Source organism: Panthera onca, chromosome X (genome assembly GCF_046562875.1).
Source record: "Panthera onca isolate mPanOnc1 chromosome X, mPanOnc1 haplotype 2, whole genome shotgun sequence".
Lineage (NCBI taxonomy): Eukaryota > Metazoa > Chordata > Mammalia > Carnivora > Felidae > Panthera > Panthera onca.
Genome location: NC_138357.1, coordinates 45,026,798 through 45,040,281, shown reverse-complemented (window position 1 = coordinate 45,040,281; position 13,484 = coordinate 45,026,798). Strand labels below are relative to the sequence as shown.

At 39.4% G+C, this 13,484-nt stretch overlaps 1 protein-coding gene and 1 non-coding gene across 2 annotated transcripts; one reads left to right on the top strand and one right to left on the bottom strand.

The window, feature by feature from the left end:
* Positions 1 to 273: 273 nt before the first annotated feature.
* LOC145714817 (U6 spliceosomal RNA) lies at positions 274 to 380 on the top strand. The gene has a single exon (XR_014137008.1). It is a non-coding gene; the product is annotated as a U6 spliceosomal RNA (small nuclear RNA).
* A 2,607-nt stretch (positions 381 to 2,987) lies between these two features.
* RAB9B (RAB9B, member RAS oncogene family) lies at positions 2,988 to 13,095 on the bottom strand. Its single transcript, XM_081792390.1, has 3 exons — positions 12,889 to 13,095; positions 7,331 to 7,402; positions 2,988 to 6,211 (listed from the first exon to the last, which is right to left on the bottom strand). The coding sequence occupies exon 3, from the start codon at positions 6,167 to 6,169 to the stop codon at positions 5,564 to 5,566; it is 606 nt and encodes a 201-aa protein (XP_081648516.1). The 5' UTR covers positions 6,170 to 6,211; positions 7,331 to 7,402; positions 12,889 to 13,095; the 3' UTR covers positions 2,988 to 5,563.
* Between the last annotated feature and the right edge of the window lie 389 nt (positions 13,096 to 13,484).

The following is a 13,484-nucleotide window of genomic DNA, read 5'->3' as shown; positions in this document are numbered from 1 at the left end:
AGAAGGCATGATTTGTATTTTTATTCTAATCAATACAGCTAATGCTGAATTAAGAGGTATTTCTTTCACTATAGCAGCATTTCTCAATACCTTTTTATCAATCAGTTAAGTAGAAGATGCACAGCTTGGTTTGTCTGAATAAAATTCAGGGGTGCTAGAGTTACACTCATTACACATTTACCCATAATTAATAAAGCATGAAAGGAATTGAGAGATTAGTAAAAAATACACATAGTTGCACTCACAAAACTCACCATTTAAAAAAGCACTTAAGTGCTCGCTTCGGCAGCACATATACTAAAATTGGAACGATACAGAGAAGATTAGCATGGCCCCTGCGCAAGGATGACACGCAAATTCGTGAAGCGTTCCATATTTTTTAACTGAGAACAAACTGAGGGTTGATGGGGGGTGGGAGGGAGGGCAGGGTGGGTGATGGGTATTGAGGAGGGCACCTTTTGGGATGAGCACTGGGTGTTGTATGGAAACCAATTTGACAGTAAATTTCATATATTAAAAAATAAAAAAAAAAATAAAAAATAAAAATAAAAATGAGAAAACTGAGGCAAAAAAAAAAAAAAAAAAAAAAAGCACTTAAACGGGGCGCCTCGGTGGCTCAGTCGGTTGAGTGTCCGACTTTGGCTCAGGTCATGATTTCACAGTCTGTGAGTTCCAGCCCTGCATTGGGCTCTGTGCTGACAGCTCAGAGCCTGGAGCCTGCTTCAGATTCTGTGTCTCCCTCTCTCTCTGCCCCTCCCCTGCTCATGCTCTGTCTCTCTCTGTCTCAAAAATAAATAAAAACATTTAAACAAATTTTAAAAAGCACTTGAATATGGCTGAATCAAAATTCTTTGTATTGCTTTAGAGAAGACCAAAACAATTTATAAAGACACATAGTTCACTGCAGCAGTTCCTCCATGACTAAAAATGGCAATTTCTTCACATCTTGAGTTGTGAAGATGCTATTCTCACTGGGAAAGCACTTTAGTAACCCTTAACCTCCTCAAAAACACCTCACACAAACATCACCACCTCCACCAGAAAATTAAGACTCAGATCCTTGCTCAACATTTTTGGAAACATATCAATAAAGGGACATTTAATAATTTCTTTAATTCTTGGGGCACCTGGGTGGCTCGGTCAGTTAAGCGTCCTACTTTTGGTTTCAGCTCAGGTCATGATCTCAAATTTTGTGAGATCGCGCCCGTGCTGGTCTCTGCACTAATAGCACGAAGCCTGCTTGGGATTCTCTCCCTCCCCCTCTCTCTGCCCCTCTCCCACGTGTGTGCTCCCGGTACTCTCACTCAAAATAAACATTTAAAAAAGTAACTTCTTTCATTCTTGAAAGATACCTAACTTCTATCATTATCCCTTCCTTCTCTTAAAGAGAAAGGAGTAAAGAATGAGGGCTTCATTGGTGATGGTAACTTGAAAAAACTTAAAAGAAAAAAAAAACCCTCAGGAGGTGATGGTTATGTTAATTAGCTTGATATCAGTGATGATTTCACAGTGTATATGTATATCAAATCATCAAGTTGAGCACCTTGAATATATATAATTTGTATTCATCAATTATACTTTGATAAAGCCACGGGCGAAAAACGACCAGTTTTGAAAAAAATATATTAACATTTTATCAAAAGGTGTATCACAGTTTACCTGCCCTTAAATCAAGGGTAAGAAAAGCACTCCACTGTAATGAATCTTACATCTCCATAGCAAGGAGAGAAAAAAAGTGAAATGCTTATCTGGATCGCTGATGTATAAAAAAATAAAATAAAAAATAAAAAGTTGTAGTTACAACTACTTCATGTAGTTCAAATCAAAGTAAAGATGCCTGCCCCAACTCCCATCCTGACCTTACTCAAAACACTGCCTTGATTTTCCAGCGTTTTTTTTAATTTTTAAATTAAATCGTAAAACTGAAGAGAAACCCATCTATCCTACACCCTCCACTTCCTGGAAGGATCATAGCCAAACTATTTCCAAAAAATGAGGATCTATACTCTTTGTTAAGACATCCAGAGATGGAGATTTCCCACTGGGTTATGAATTAGGCAGAAAAACAGCAAAGACAGAAAGCTAATATTTTGCTTTCAAAATATCAGTTTTGAATGAGCAAATCCTTTTAAAGAGACTTATAAATCTATGATCTTCTATAGTCTAAAGGCTGCATTATTATAGCCTAATCAGAAGGATTGTAGGTGCTGTATTTGAAGCATGGTCTAATAATTTGTTAAATTATTATCCTCAGAGATGAAACAGTACATGTAGCCCCCCCCCCCAAAAAAAAGTTTTTTCCCCTGTGATTTCAATTGCCCAAAGTTCTTATAGGCAAAAATAGAGGAAGGGGAGAAGAAGCCTAAATCTGTGACAGATGGAATCAATGTAATGAACTTATGTGCTCTTGAGAGATGTGTGTCCATAATTTAAAAGTCACCACTATGGATATTTCAAGTCATTTGATGCTAATGCAAGTATCTTCAAAGTCCAATATGTGAGAAGCAAGAGAACAGAGTTATTTAACAAAATTATCCTTTGTTTTCTGATTTGTCTCACCTATATTTTTGTGTTTTCCTAAGATCTGGACAGCATATCAGGCAAGAAAATAAAGGGAATATGTATATTCTGTCTATATTTTGTGATGGTTTTTAACATTTGCTTTAAATTATAAAGAAGAGATAAAGTGGAGAGTCAAGATCCAATTTCCAGTCTCAACGCTCTCTCTTCATGCATTAAAAAGTGGCATAAAATAGGGGCGCCTAGGTGGCTCAATCCGTTAAGCCTCCGACTTCAGCTCAGGTCATAATCTCGCAGTCCCTGAGTTTGAGCCCATGTGGCTGCTTGGAGTACCTTGGTGAAAAAATGATCCAGAGGCCACATGTAGTGCAGTCTCAGAGAGTGGTTTGATTGACAGGTACTGTCTGTCATGCCAACCAGTTTCTCAAAAAGAGAAAGGGAGGGGGGAAAAAAGCACAAATACTGTATACTGGTTATTCAAAATGCGTTTTTTATTCGCTTTAACACAGATGATTTTTTTTACAGTTGAAACAAAATTTCTGATACACAATTTTCAGGTTTTAACAGCACCTACGAGGAGAGGATTGTGGAATACCTCAAGGTAAAATAGAGATGGCTGAGGCAGGCACAAATTAACCTGAAATTCATCAATCCACTTGAAGACATATGGAATCTGAGGCCCCCTGAATGTTAGCCTAATACATGACAATAAACTAAAATTTTTTCTGTATGATGTTTTAATGGACTATTGAAAAAGAGTATAGTTCCAATTAGAAATATTCAAAAAATCCAGTCTTAATTTTAAAAAACATTCTGAAAATACAGCACTGCACATTCTAGTGTACACAATTTCTAAGCCTATATGCACAGTTCCTGGTACTCACAGATTTCAGCCTTTGGTGTTTGATAATTTTACCCAAACTGTATTTCAGCACCCCACTGAGTGTTACTCACCAAAAATGCCACTGTTTTTATCACTTAGTGTTAACTGATTTTATTAACATATTGTGTAGTGATTTGGCAGAAGAAAATTGGTATGGCTAAGAGGAAAGGGGCTTCAGATGACCTGTCAATAAAATTAACACTTGCCTTGGTTAGACAGGAGGTCTATGAATAGAATACCCACATAATTTTTTTTTTACTTAAATGACCACATGCCATTCTAATAGTGACAAGTACTTTTGTGAGTGGATGAAGGTCTTTACATAAGCCTGAGATCTACAAATAGAAACTATTATAAGCAAAGTGCAAGTAGAAAGAGAAGGCCCCAGGTCTCATGCACTTAAAAACAATTAGCATTTAACAGTTCTGATGTACAGATTTTCACCCTAACATAATTGTAGCAAAACAATCATATAACTTGGAAATCAGTGTGGCTGGCTATAGGCATAGGCAGGATAGGGACCATTACTTAAGAGCTGTGGGGTCCCAGTTCTGCTTTGGATTTCTGGTCTCAAAATTACTTGGACAAAGGGGTCACGACTATATTTAAATTGGAAATATTGAATATGAATGGGTTGAAATACCATATTCCACTTGTCTGTGTAGCCCAAAATTCCCAGAGCTCTTAAAGTACATAAGGTCCCATGTGTAAGGCTGATTCCATATGTGGTGACAATGGAGAGTTCTAGGTTGTATTCCTGTAAAAGCTTCTGCTTCCTCCCCAGCCTACATGTCTTTTGGGGGGTCATTTCTAACTTTCCCTTACTACCTTGGGTCACTATTTTTATCATAGATGTTCTAAAAGTACAGATTAAAAACTGTGCAGGACAAACAGATCTTAGACTGCAAGACAACAAGAACTAGACTGCATATCTATAATACAGTATTTAGAGCTGGAAGGGACCTTAAACCAAACATCTAGCCAGTGCAGAAAATATTTTTATGGTATTTTAACAGATGGTCATCTAGTATCTTCTTGAATATTTTCATTGGAAGGGAGTTCACTATTAAGGCAGTCCATTCCACTGTGGGACAACTCTGTGAGAAATTCATTCCATCACTGGTTAAAGTCGGCTCTCTTGTTACTTTCAACATCCTAGTTTGTCAAGCTGAACTTACAGTGAAACATACAAGATATTAGTTCCTTCTACAATCAGTATTTGAGTTAAGGAACCTTGTGAGAAAAGCTCATTACCCATCCACTCCCCACTCTTTTCTGAAGGTTTCTCTGAGAACAGAGCATGGTGGACCAAAGGACCATCAAAATTATCAGCAGACAGTACTGCATCCAAAGTCATATACTAAGCAGCATTGCTAAATTGATAAGAGGTTGTCAGAGAAGCAACATCCCTATGCAGCAAAAGGAGACTTATGAAGTAAAAGCAGACCAACCATTTATTTGCAAGAGTGGTGGGCATATTTAAGCATAATCCATTCACTAGTACCATGTTACTTCAAACACAAAGAGTATAATCAAGTTCTAGTGCCATCAGTGTATCTCTTATTGATATACTTTTTGAAAAGCCCACATGGTAACAAATCACATATAAGGACTTAAACAAGGCAGTGTACATCATTATACTCTTACAATACAAATTATTACAACCTTTTTATAATTTAAGCTTAGGACATCCTTGTTTGCATTATTATTTTTTCATTGTGACACAGCTCAAGAGTCTTATTTTTTTTCCTGTGGCAGAAATGTCAGAAACTGCTTGCCAAGAGTTCATGGTGACATTTGTTAGTTGACTAATGGAATACTTTAAGGGACAGCTGTAGCTCTTTAACTCCTTCATGCTATTGGGTTCTAAGTTTAAATTGCAATTTGAAAAATACTTAAATCTCTCAGGACCAAAGCTTTCTGAAATGCCCTCATACACACAAGAAGGAAACAGAAGAAATCACAAAAAATACACTTGGCTTGACAAAGCTTTTTTTTTTTTTTTAAATCACTCTACAACCTCAATTTGAAAGGCTCTGACATACAACCACAACCTTCTATCTTACCCTTTTACGTGTGCGTGCACTCTTAGAGGGGCATAGTTATTTTGACACTATTGACTGAACAATTTGGGGCACACTTTTAAAAGGCTTCCTACTTTTAACAGCATGAAGATCCTGCTTTGGAGCCACTGTTCAAGTCAATAGTGTGACCTAACATGCAATGTTCCAGCTGTTCCTCTACAGCCAACACCTGCCTGACAGCTTCTTCAAAGGCCACTGTCACATTAGTATCATCTTTGGCACTTGTTTCTAGATAAGGGTAATCCCCATTCTCCATGCACCAGGTTTGTGCCTCCTCAGTAGTCACTTGCCTATCCTCTTTGTCTACCTTGTTACCAAGAACTACAAAGGGGAAGTGCTCAGGATCTTTCACATCAGCATAGTAGATGAATTCTTTCTGCCAGTTACCAAGGTTCTCAAAGCTCTGCCGGTCATCCACGCTGAAGGTCAAGAGGCAGCAGTCTGCTCCCCTGTAGAAGGGTGTCCTAAGGCTCTTGAAACGCTCCTGCCCTGCAGTGTCCCAGATCTGGAGAGTTACAAAACGTCCATCTACCTCCAGATCTCGATTTAAGAACTCTACCCCTATGGTGTGAAAAGCCTGGGAGTCAAATTTATTGGTTACATAACGGTTCATAAGTGAGCTTTTCCCAACTCCACCATCACCCAAGAGAATAACCTTTAAGAGCAAGGATTTCCCACTCATTGTTGCAGCACCAGATGGGGAGGAGTTTATAACCAAAAGAACCTGAAAATAAAAGAAAAAGTAGGAGGTAAAACAGTTAAACCTGGAACTGAAATCAACTTTATAGTAAAATTTTCTGAATTATATGACCTAATAATTTAACCTCTCTTGATTCATGCTCACTAACTATATTATATAGTACAACAGAAGGAATAAAATTCTTTTTGCATACAAGGGAAAAAAGGTCTTGTTTTTCTGAGGTCTTTTGCCTGTGCCAGGAAAATGGCTGAATGCCATGGGTAAATGGACTAGCAGATGGTGCTATAATTTGGTTCAGTTCTGACCCTATTCTAGGGGAGAGAGCACAGAACAGGAATATCACTCAAATGTGTAATCATATTATTAGCTTCCAGTTTGGACAGGTCCAAACAAGAGGCAAACAGTATGAAATTGATTTGGAGTTTGAAGTCTGTTCATGATGGACCCAAGAATTATTGAGGAGAGAAAGATGCATAAGCTGAAATTTTAATTCCGTCAGTAGAGTTTGGGGATACAATTAGACCTTGGAGGAGAGATAAAGGTCAAGTTTCTTCAGGAATTTGCCTTATTATACTTGCATTGATACAGATACCCTCACAAGTAAAGGATCTTCCATAATCTTTTCTTGATTGTTGGCTGGTATCATTATAGCGGCTATCATTTAGGAAGAAAATCTTGAATAGCTTATTAATTTTGTATGTAGGTTCTAATACCATAATAGCACCAATGAAAATATGCTGTAAACTTTAAATTGCTAATAATTATACAGTACCCTTCTTGTTACCTCAGCAACATGTCTGTACATGGGATATCTAGAATGCATCGTAACATAAAAAGATCAAATTTTACTGAACAATTAACCTGTACTAGATTTTGTTAAGTACTTTCACACTAGGTCTAGTGTGGGAACACAACAATGATGATGTTAATTGGGTGTTATTTATGCAAGAGACCCAAAGAGATGAAAACTAAATACTAATCAAAAGAGCACATGCAAAAGAACTTCTGGAAGTGCACACATTTGAAATGTAATTTTAAAAAGCCCAGTATTCCTTACTATTATGTTGGTGCATGTATAATAATTATATATTTTTTATAAATATTCATTTTTAAGAGATCAAACGAAAAAATATATATACCTACCCAGTCGGGTCTTTGTCACAATTTTAGTCTTTTCTTTTCCTTGTTCTTGTTTTGTTCTTTCTTCTCAGGGTTCTAGAAAACAGATTGGGAAGGATTATTTTTAAAAATCTATAATAAAACAAAGTTAAGGCTCTATATAAATATATTCAAGTCAGGAAAAAAACAGAGCAATCTCAACTTACCTACAGAGGATGCTTTTCAGAAATATACTTAAGAGTTCAACATGCTACAAATATTTCACATGGACAAAATAACATTATTGCAAAAACTTTAATTTGTCCTAACAAGTGTACGTTAGGGGCACCTGGGTGGCTCAGTCGGTTGAGCATCCAGCTCTTGATTTTGGCTCAGGTCATGATCTCAGGGTTCGTGGGTTTGAGTCCTGTGTTGGGCTCTGTGCTGACAGTGCGGAGTCCGCTTGGGATTCTCTCTCTCCTCTCTCAGCCCCTCCCCTGCTTGCTCTCTCTCTGTCTCTCTCTCAAAAACAAACAAACTTAAAAAAACCCAAGTGTATTTAATGTGATTTTAAAAGTTTTATATTGTCTCTCCATTGAACTCTTCATTGAAAGTAAAGGTAAAGAAAGAAGATGATATTCACAATAGATGATATTCAGGAAAGGGAAAGCACAGAGGAGTCTAAGATGTGTTGAAATTCTAAGTCAGAGATGAAATTCCTTTCCTTTATATCTACCAATGTTCCCATCTCCAAGAAAGTTATTAATGCATTCACCAATCTGCCTCAAGGCTGTCTATGCAATTGATTCCAGAAGATCAGAGAAGAAATAATTATGTTTGGGGATTCCCTGTTTATAATATATTCTCTTGGCTAATTATTTTCCTGATTAATTTTGATCATCTGTCTTGAACACAGGTTTTAGTATTTAGCTGGCTTTATTATATTCAAACACAACTTCATTTAACATAATAGTTAATTATGGCAAGAGTGTTATCTAAGCAGTATCAAGAGTGCTGGTCTAAAGAGAAAAAACAGTTCTTAGATTTTTTGAGTGTTCTTTCTTACTGAGGAATAAAGAAGATTTTAAGAAATCTCTATTGCTTTAAGAGACTGTTAAAAACTGAGAACAAACTGAGGGTTGATGGGGGGTGGGAGGGAGGGCAGGATGGGAGGGAGGGCAGGGTGGGTGATGGGTATTGAGGAGGGCACCTTTTGGGATGAGCACTGGGTGTTGTATGGAAACCAATTTGACAGTAAATTTCATATATTAAAAAATAAAAAAAAATAAATAATAAAAAAAAAGAAATCTCTATTGCTTGATAATCTCATGCTATTTTTTAAAGTATAGATAAATCATATAATAAGGGATTCATTAGAGACCTAAATCAGTAATTATGAATTTAAATAATGGTTTATATCCTTCTTGGTTTATATCTACTCTAAAAAACTTTCAAGTTTTCTACAATTACTGATTTTTGTTCTCTTTTTTCCTGCCTTCAAACTTCTGTCTTCGGAACTAGCTCAAGTAACAAATATTTCTTTAAATGGAGATGAAACAAGCATTATCACATTTGTTTAGTTTTTATACTGGTCTATAGGATAATTTTACAGGATACTCACTTAAAAAAGGAACAGAGGAAGTACAAACTTAGGTAACAGTACTGATAGTATTAAGGGTCAGTGCCAAAAGAGCTTCCTCAAGTTCCTAGCAAACAGGTGTTCACATCATTAAACTCACTAACTCTATTTTCCCAGCTGTGGATAAACTCAAATGATGGGTCAAGGACTGAGTATTGTGGAAACCAAACACTCAGCTCCAGGAATAATGATGAAGTATTAAGAACTATCTGAGATAATGCTGCAATTGCTTGTGCATTCCCTTTTGGTCATTTACACATATAACTTCCAGGTACATAGGGTCTATACCAGGGAAAAGGGAGGAAAAGCAATGTAGTTCAGTGTCAAGTGCACTACAGGATACAAGAGTCTTCATCACTACATTTATTTTATGAACTTGAGCAGGTTATTTAATTTTGCTGTGTTTCAATAACTTCCTATATAAATATACACTTGATAATAACTGCCCTACTTTACTCACAGGATTATGGGGGAAATGAATAACTTATGAAGTCTGCAAAGATTTGTAAGCATTTACTGAAATTTTTGGTTTGAGATTTTTGTTCCTTTTGCTCTTCCACCTCCTTTCATTCACTGTTGGGGGCCTTGTGAGTCACTATTAACCCTTCTCAGAAAAGATCAGCCAGTAGGAGGATAACAATTCTTCTTTTTCTCTTTCTTCAATATCTGAGAAGGCCTTGTTCCCCAACAATTTTGAGCATCTGCATATACCAACAGAATCTCAGCATTGGAGGGACCTTAAGGGTCTTCTGGTCTAATATTGCTACTGATGCTTGAGAAAACATTTGAGTGCTTACTGTGTTCTGCGACCTTACAAAGGTAACCCTCCACTCTCCTCTACTTCCTCCAACTCCCATTTGTTTGCTGAAGGTAGAAGTGAATACATGTCTTCTTGCCTTTAGTCACTAAATCCTGTGGACTTTTCCTTGGAATATCCTTTTTTTTTTTTTTTTTAATTTTTTAATATATGAAATTTACTGTCAAATTGGTTTCCATACAACACCCAGTGCACATCCCAAAAGGTGCCCTCCTCAATACCCATCACCCACCCTGCCCTCCCTCCCACCCCGCCCTCCCTCCCACCCCCCATCAACCCTCAGTTTGTTCTCAGTTTTTAACAGTCTCTAATGCTTTGGCTCTCTCCCACTCTAACCTCTTTTTTTTTTTTTTTTTTTTTTCCTTCCCCTCCCCCATGGGTTTCTGTTATGTTTCTCAGGATCCACATAAGAGTGAAACCATATGGTATCTGTCTTTCTCTGTATGGCTTATTTCACTTAGCATCACACTCTCCAGTTCCATCCATGTTGCTACAAAAGGCCATATTTCATTTTTTCTCATTGCCACGTAGTATTCCATTGTGTATATAAACCACAATTTCTTTATCCATTCATCAGTTGATGGACATTTAGGCTCTTTCCATAATTTGGCTATTGTTGAGAGTGCCGCTATAAACATTGGGGTACAGGTGCCCCTATGCATCAGTACTCCTGTATCCCTTGGAATATCCTTTTTAAGTCCTCTGCTAACATCCTCATTTTGGCCCACATCTTCCTTGCTCTAATATGTTATGAAACCTTCCTGGCTCTTCTCTCCCTGTCTTGGGTTTACAAATTAACATATAAGCTTCAGATCTCATGGTTTATAGTTGAAATGATATTATTATACTGCCTTATTTTGTCAAATACCCTTTTTTCCCTAAGTATGTCTTTCCTACACAACCAAATTTAAATTCCTGGAAGGTAAGTCCCTTGTTTGCATATGTCTTTGAAGCCCCTCCAGCATGCAGCAAGCACCAGGGTCCTTCACATGGATAATCAATACTAATTAGGTGGGTGCCCAAAACTAATGCCTCTGAATTGATGCCAAGGAACAAGAGATCTGCAGTTCTGTAATATGTCCAAATACTATTATTTATTTGTGACTAAAGAGAAGTTATGGACTTATCTGGATCACTTTCTAGATGGAACTTAACAGGAATTTCACCTGTTGAAAGCCAGTGGAAATGCTCCAGTTTCCCTCCCTGTCCCCCTACATTTTTAAAATAAATATATAAATTTCTGCATCCCCACCAAATACAAGAGCAGTATAACTGTCTCCACATGTTTTCTTTGGATGCTAGCATCCCCATCATCATCATCATTTGAAACTAAGTGTGATATCCTTTAGTACGTACTCAAAAAGATCTAGCACAGTATAAAAGCAAACCAAATTTTTTCCTCTCCCAGAATATGCCAAATTTAAGTCAAAACTTAAAAGAAGATAGCAATAAGTAGGCAGTGAAATTCTTTGATAACCCTAAGTATATTTAACAGGAAAGTCTGATCCCACATGCATTCTGTACGGGTCCCATATCAGGTGAGGATTTTGACTCAAATGTTAATATGAATTTGGTCCTCTTCAGAGACAGATCTGCCTGTAAACAATTCAAACATCCTAGAAATGCAATTCCCCTTTCTTATCCCACTTCCCGCAATTAACAAGAATTTTCTAAGAATAGTATACTCACTTTTTCCCCCACTTAAGGTCTAAGTCCCAGACAATAAGGTAAATTAGAAATTCACACAACTGATACTTCCTAGTTTTTTCTGTTCTTCAACACACTTGAAACCACATCCACACAGCTTATTAAAATTATTGTATTTAGTTGGGAATGCTTGGGGTTGGGGAGAGGTGCAGAAGGAGGCAGTACAATGACGAGAAAGAGGCTGAACTTTTGAAAATAGTACATTTTAGTATGATGATGGAGAGAAGAGAAATGAAAAAACAAATTGGCTATGTCAGTTCAGTTGCCATGTGTGGAATGATGCTCAAATCCACAGTGCAGATTGTTTGGGAGCAAGTGTTGAGAGGGATGTGGTACTGCAGGGCTGGAGGTGGAGGAAGAGCATCAGGGGAGAGCTAGGCAGTGGATGAGAGTGGCCCTGGTGACAATCTGCACAAGGGAGGAGCCATGGTTAAAGCTATAGGGAAAGCCCATCTTGTGGTGACACACTGGTTGGGCTACTCAACTCACTGTTGATTCCTGACACAATATTTGGAAATTAAGCACTGGAGAATTGGGCAGGGCTTTAACTTATGTAAAAATCAATACAAATAAGAAATGATTGCATCTTTGAGACCTTCTACCTTAAATGGTATATAGGTTGTTGCCAGTACAACCTGATGCTTGTTGGTGGGGGTGGGGTGGGTTCTGTAGTGGGGAAGCCCTCTGACACACTGGATTCATCTTGTAGAGCGAACAAGTTACCGGCTGCATCCCTACTCTGAGTCCAAATGTCACAGCTGTCATGCCACTGAAACGCTATTCCCACATTTATGCCCATATTTATATCCTGTATGCCATCAGAAGGGTTCAATGTGGAATTTCACCTCTAACTTTTCACTCCTCACAATGACAGCTCTAGGGCTATGAGCCCGAAGGCACACTAGGTAGCAATTTGGCACTGTTCCGAGGCCACTTATTCCCAAGTAGACTGCCGGGAGACAGGTAGGTGATGTTTGGGTGACATTAAGTGAGCAGGGTACAGAGAAAAGAAGCTTACTTAGGAGACCAGGAATGCGGTCATCTCTACAACAGGGTCACTGTTAGCATTGGGAATCTAGAAAGTGAGATGTTACGCACAGTTCCAACTACCTCGGATCCACGTCGTCTCACCTCACCCCCATCGCTCAGAACGCGCGTCTGTGGCGCATGCGCACTGAGCCACACCCGCTCCCCACGGAGCCCTGCGTATATCTGCCGGGCTTTGGCAGCCTCTCCAAATTACTCAGCAACGCCTCACTCCACCGTCACCTCCCCCCACAGCTCCGACCCCTGCAGCGCCTAGGCCTCTTTCCCAAGGTGCAAATGCCCCCGGAATCACCCAGACCTACCTTTCTCCCTCTTCCCACAGGCCCCCTACCTCCCGGCCTCCAGCGTCCGCGGCCGCTAGCCCCTCTCCCTGCCCACGCACCGGCATCTTACCCAATACGATGGGAGAGAGACGGGAAGAGGCCGCGGGTGCCAGGCAGGTCAGCTTTGCGTGCCGGCAGTCCGACTCCTCAGCGACACGGTCACCGTTCCTGCTGCCTCCTCCTCGCTGGGGCAGCAAGAGCAGCTCAGACAGACCTCAGTGGCCTGACAGCTGCCGCTCGCGCCCGGCACTGCCGCCGCGCAGCGTCTCGCGCCCGCGCCCGCGCCCGCCAGGGGAGGGGGCGGGGCCCGCGCCGCCTCCTCGTGCCCCTTTCTAGGAGCTGGAGACCCGGCATAGCCGCCTTCCGCCATCGCGTGTTGAGAGGGCTCCTTGGCTCGCTCGTTTTTCTCTCATGTTTATGGTCAAGCCCTGGCCTCCCTTGTCCTCTCCTCCTCCCCTCGCCGATTAGTAGGCACAATGACAATGGACCGTCAAATATTGCTCTCCCACTCAGCTCCTCTGCAGCCTGGGGCCACGCCACATTTCCTGTAATTACCCTTCAACTTATCTCATTTACCTTTCCTCCATACCTTCTACTTCTGCAGAAGATAGCACATAACATCCTCTGGTTTCAAATAATGCAGGGAAATACGTGATCACAACGCAT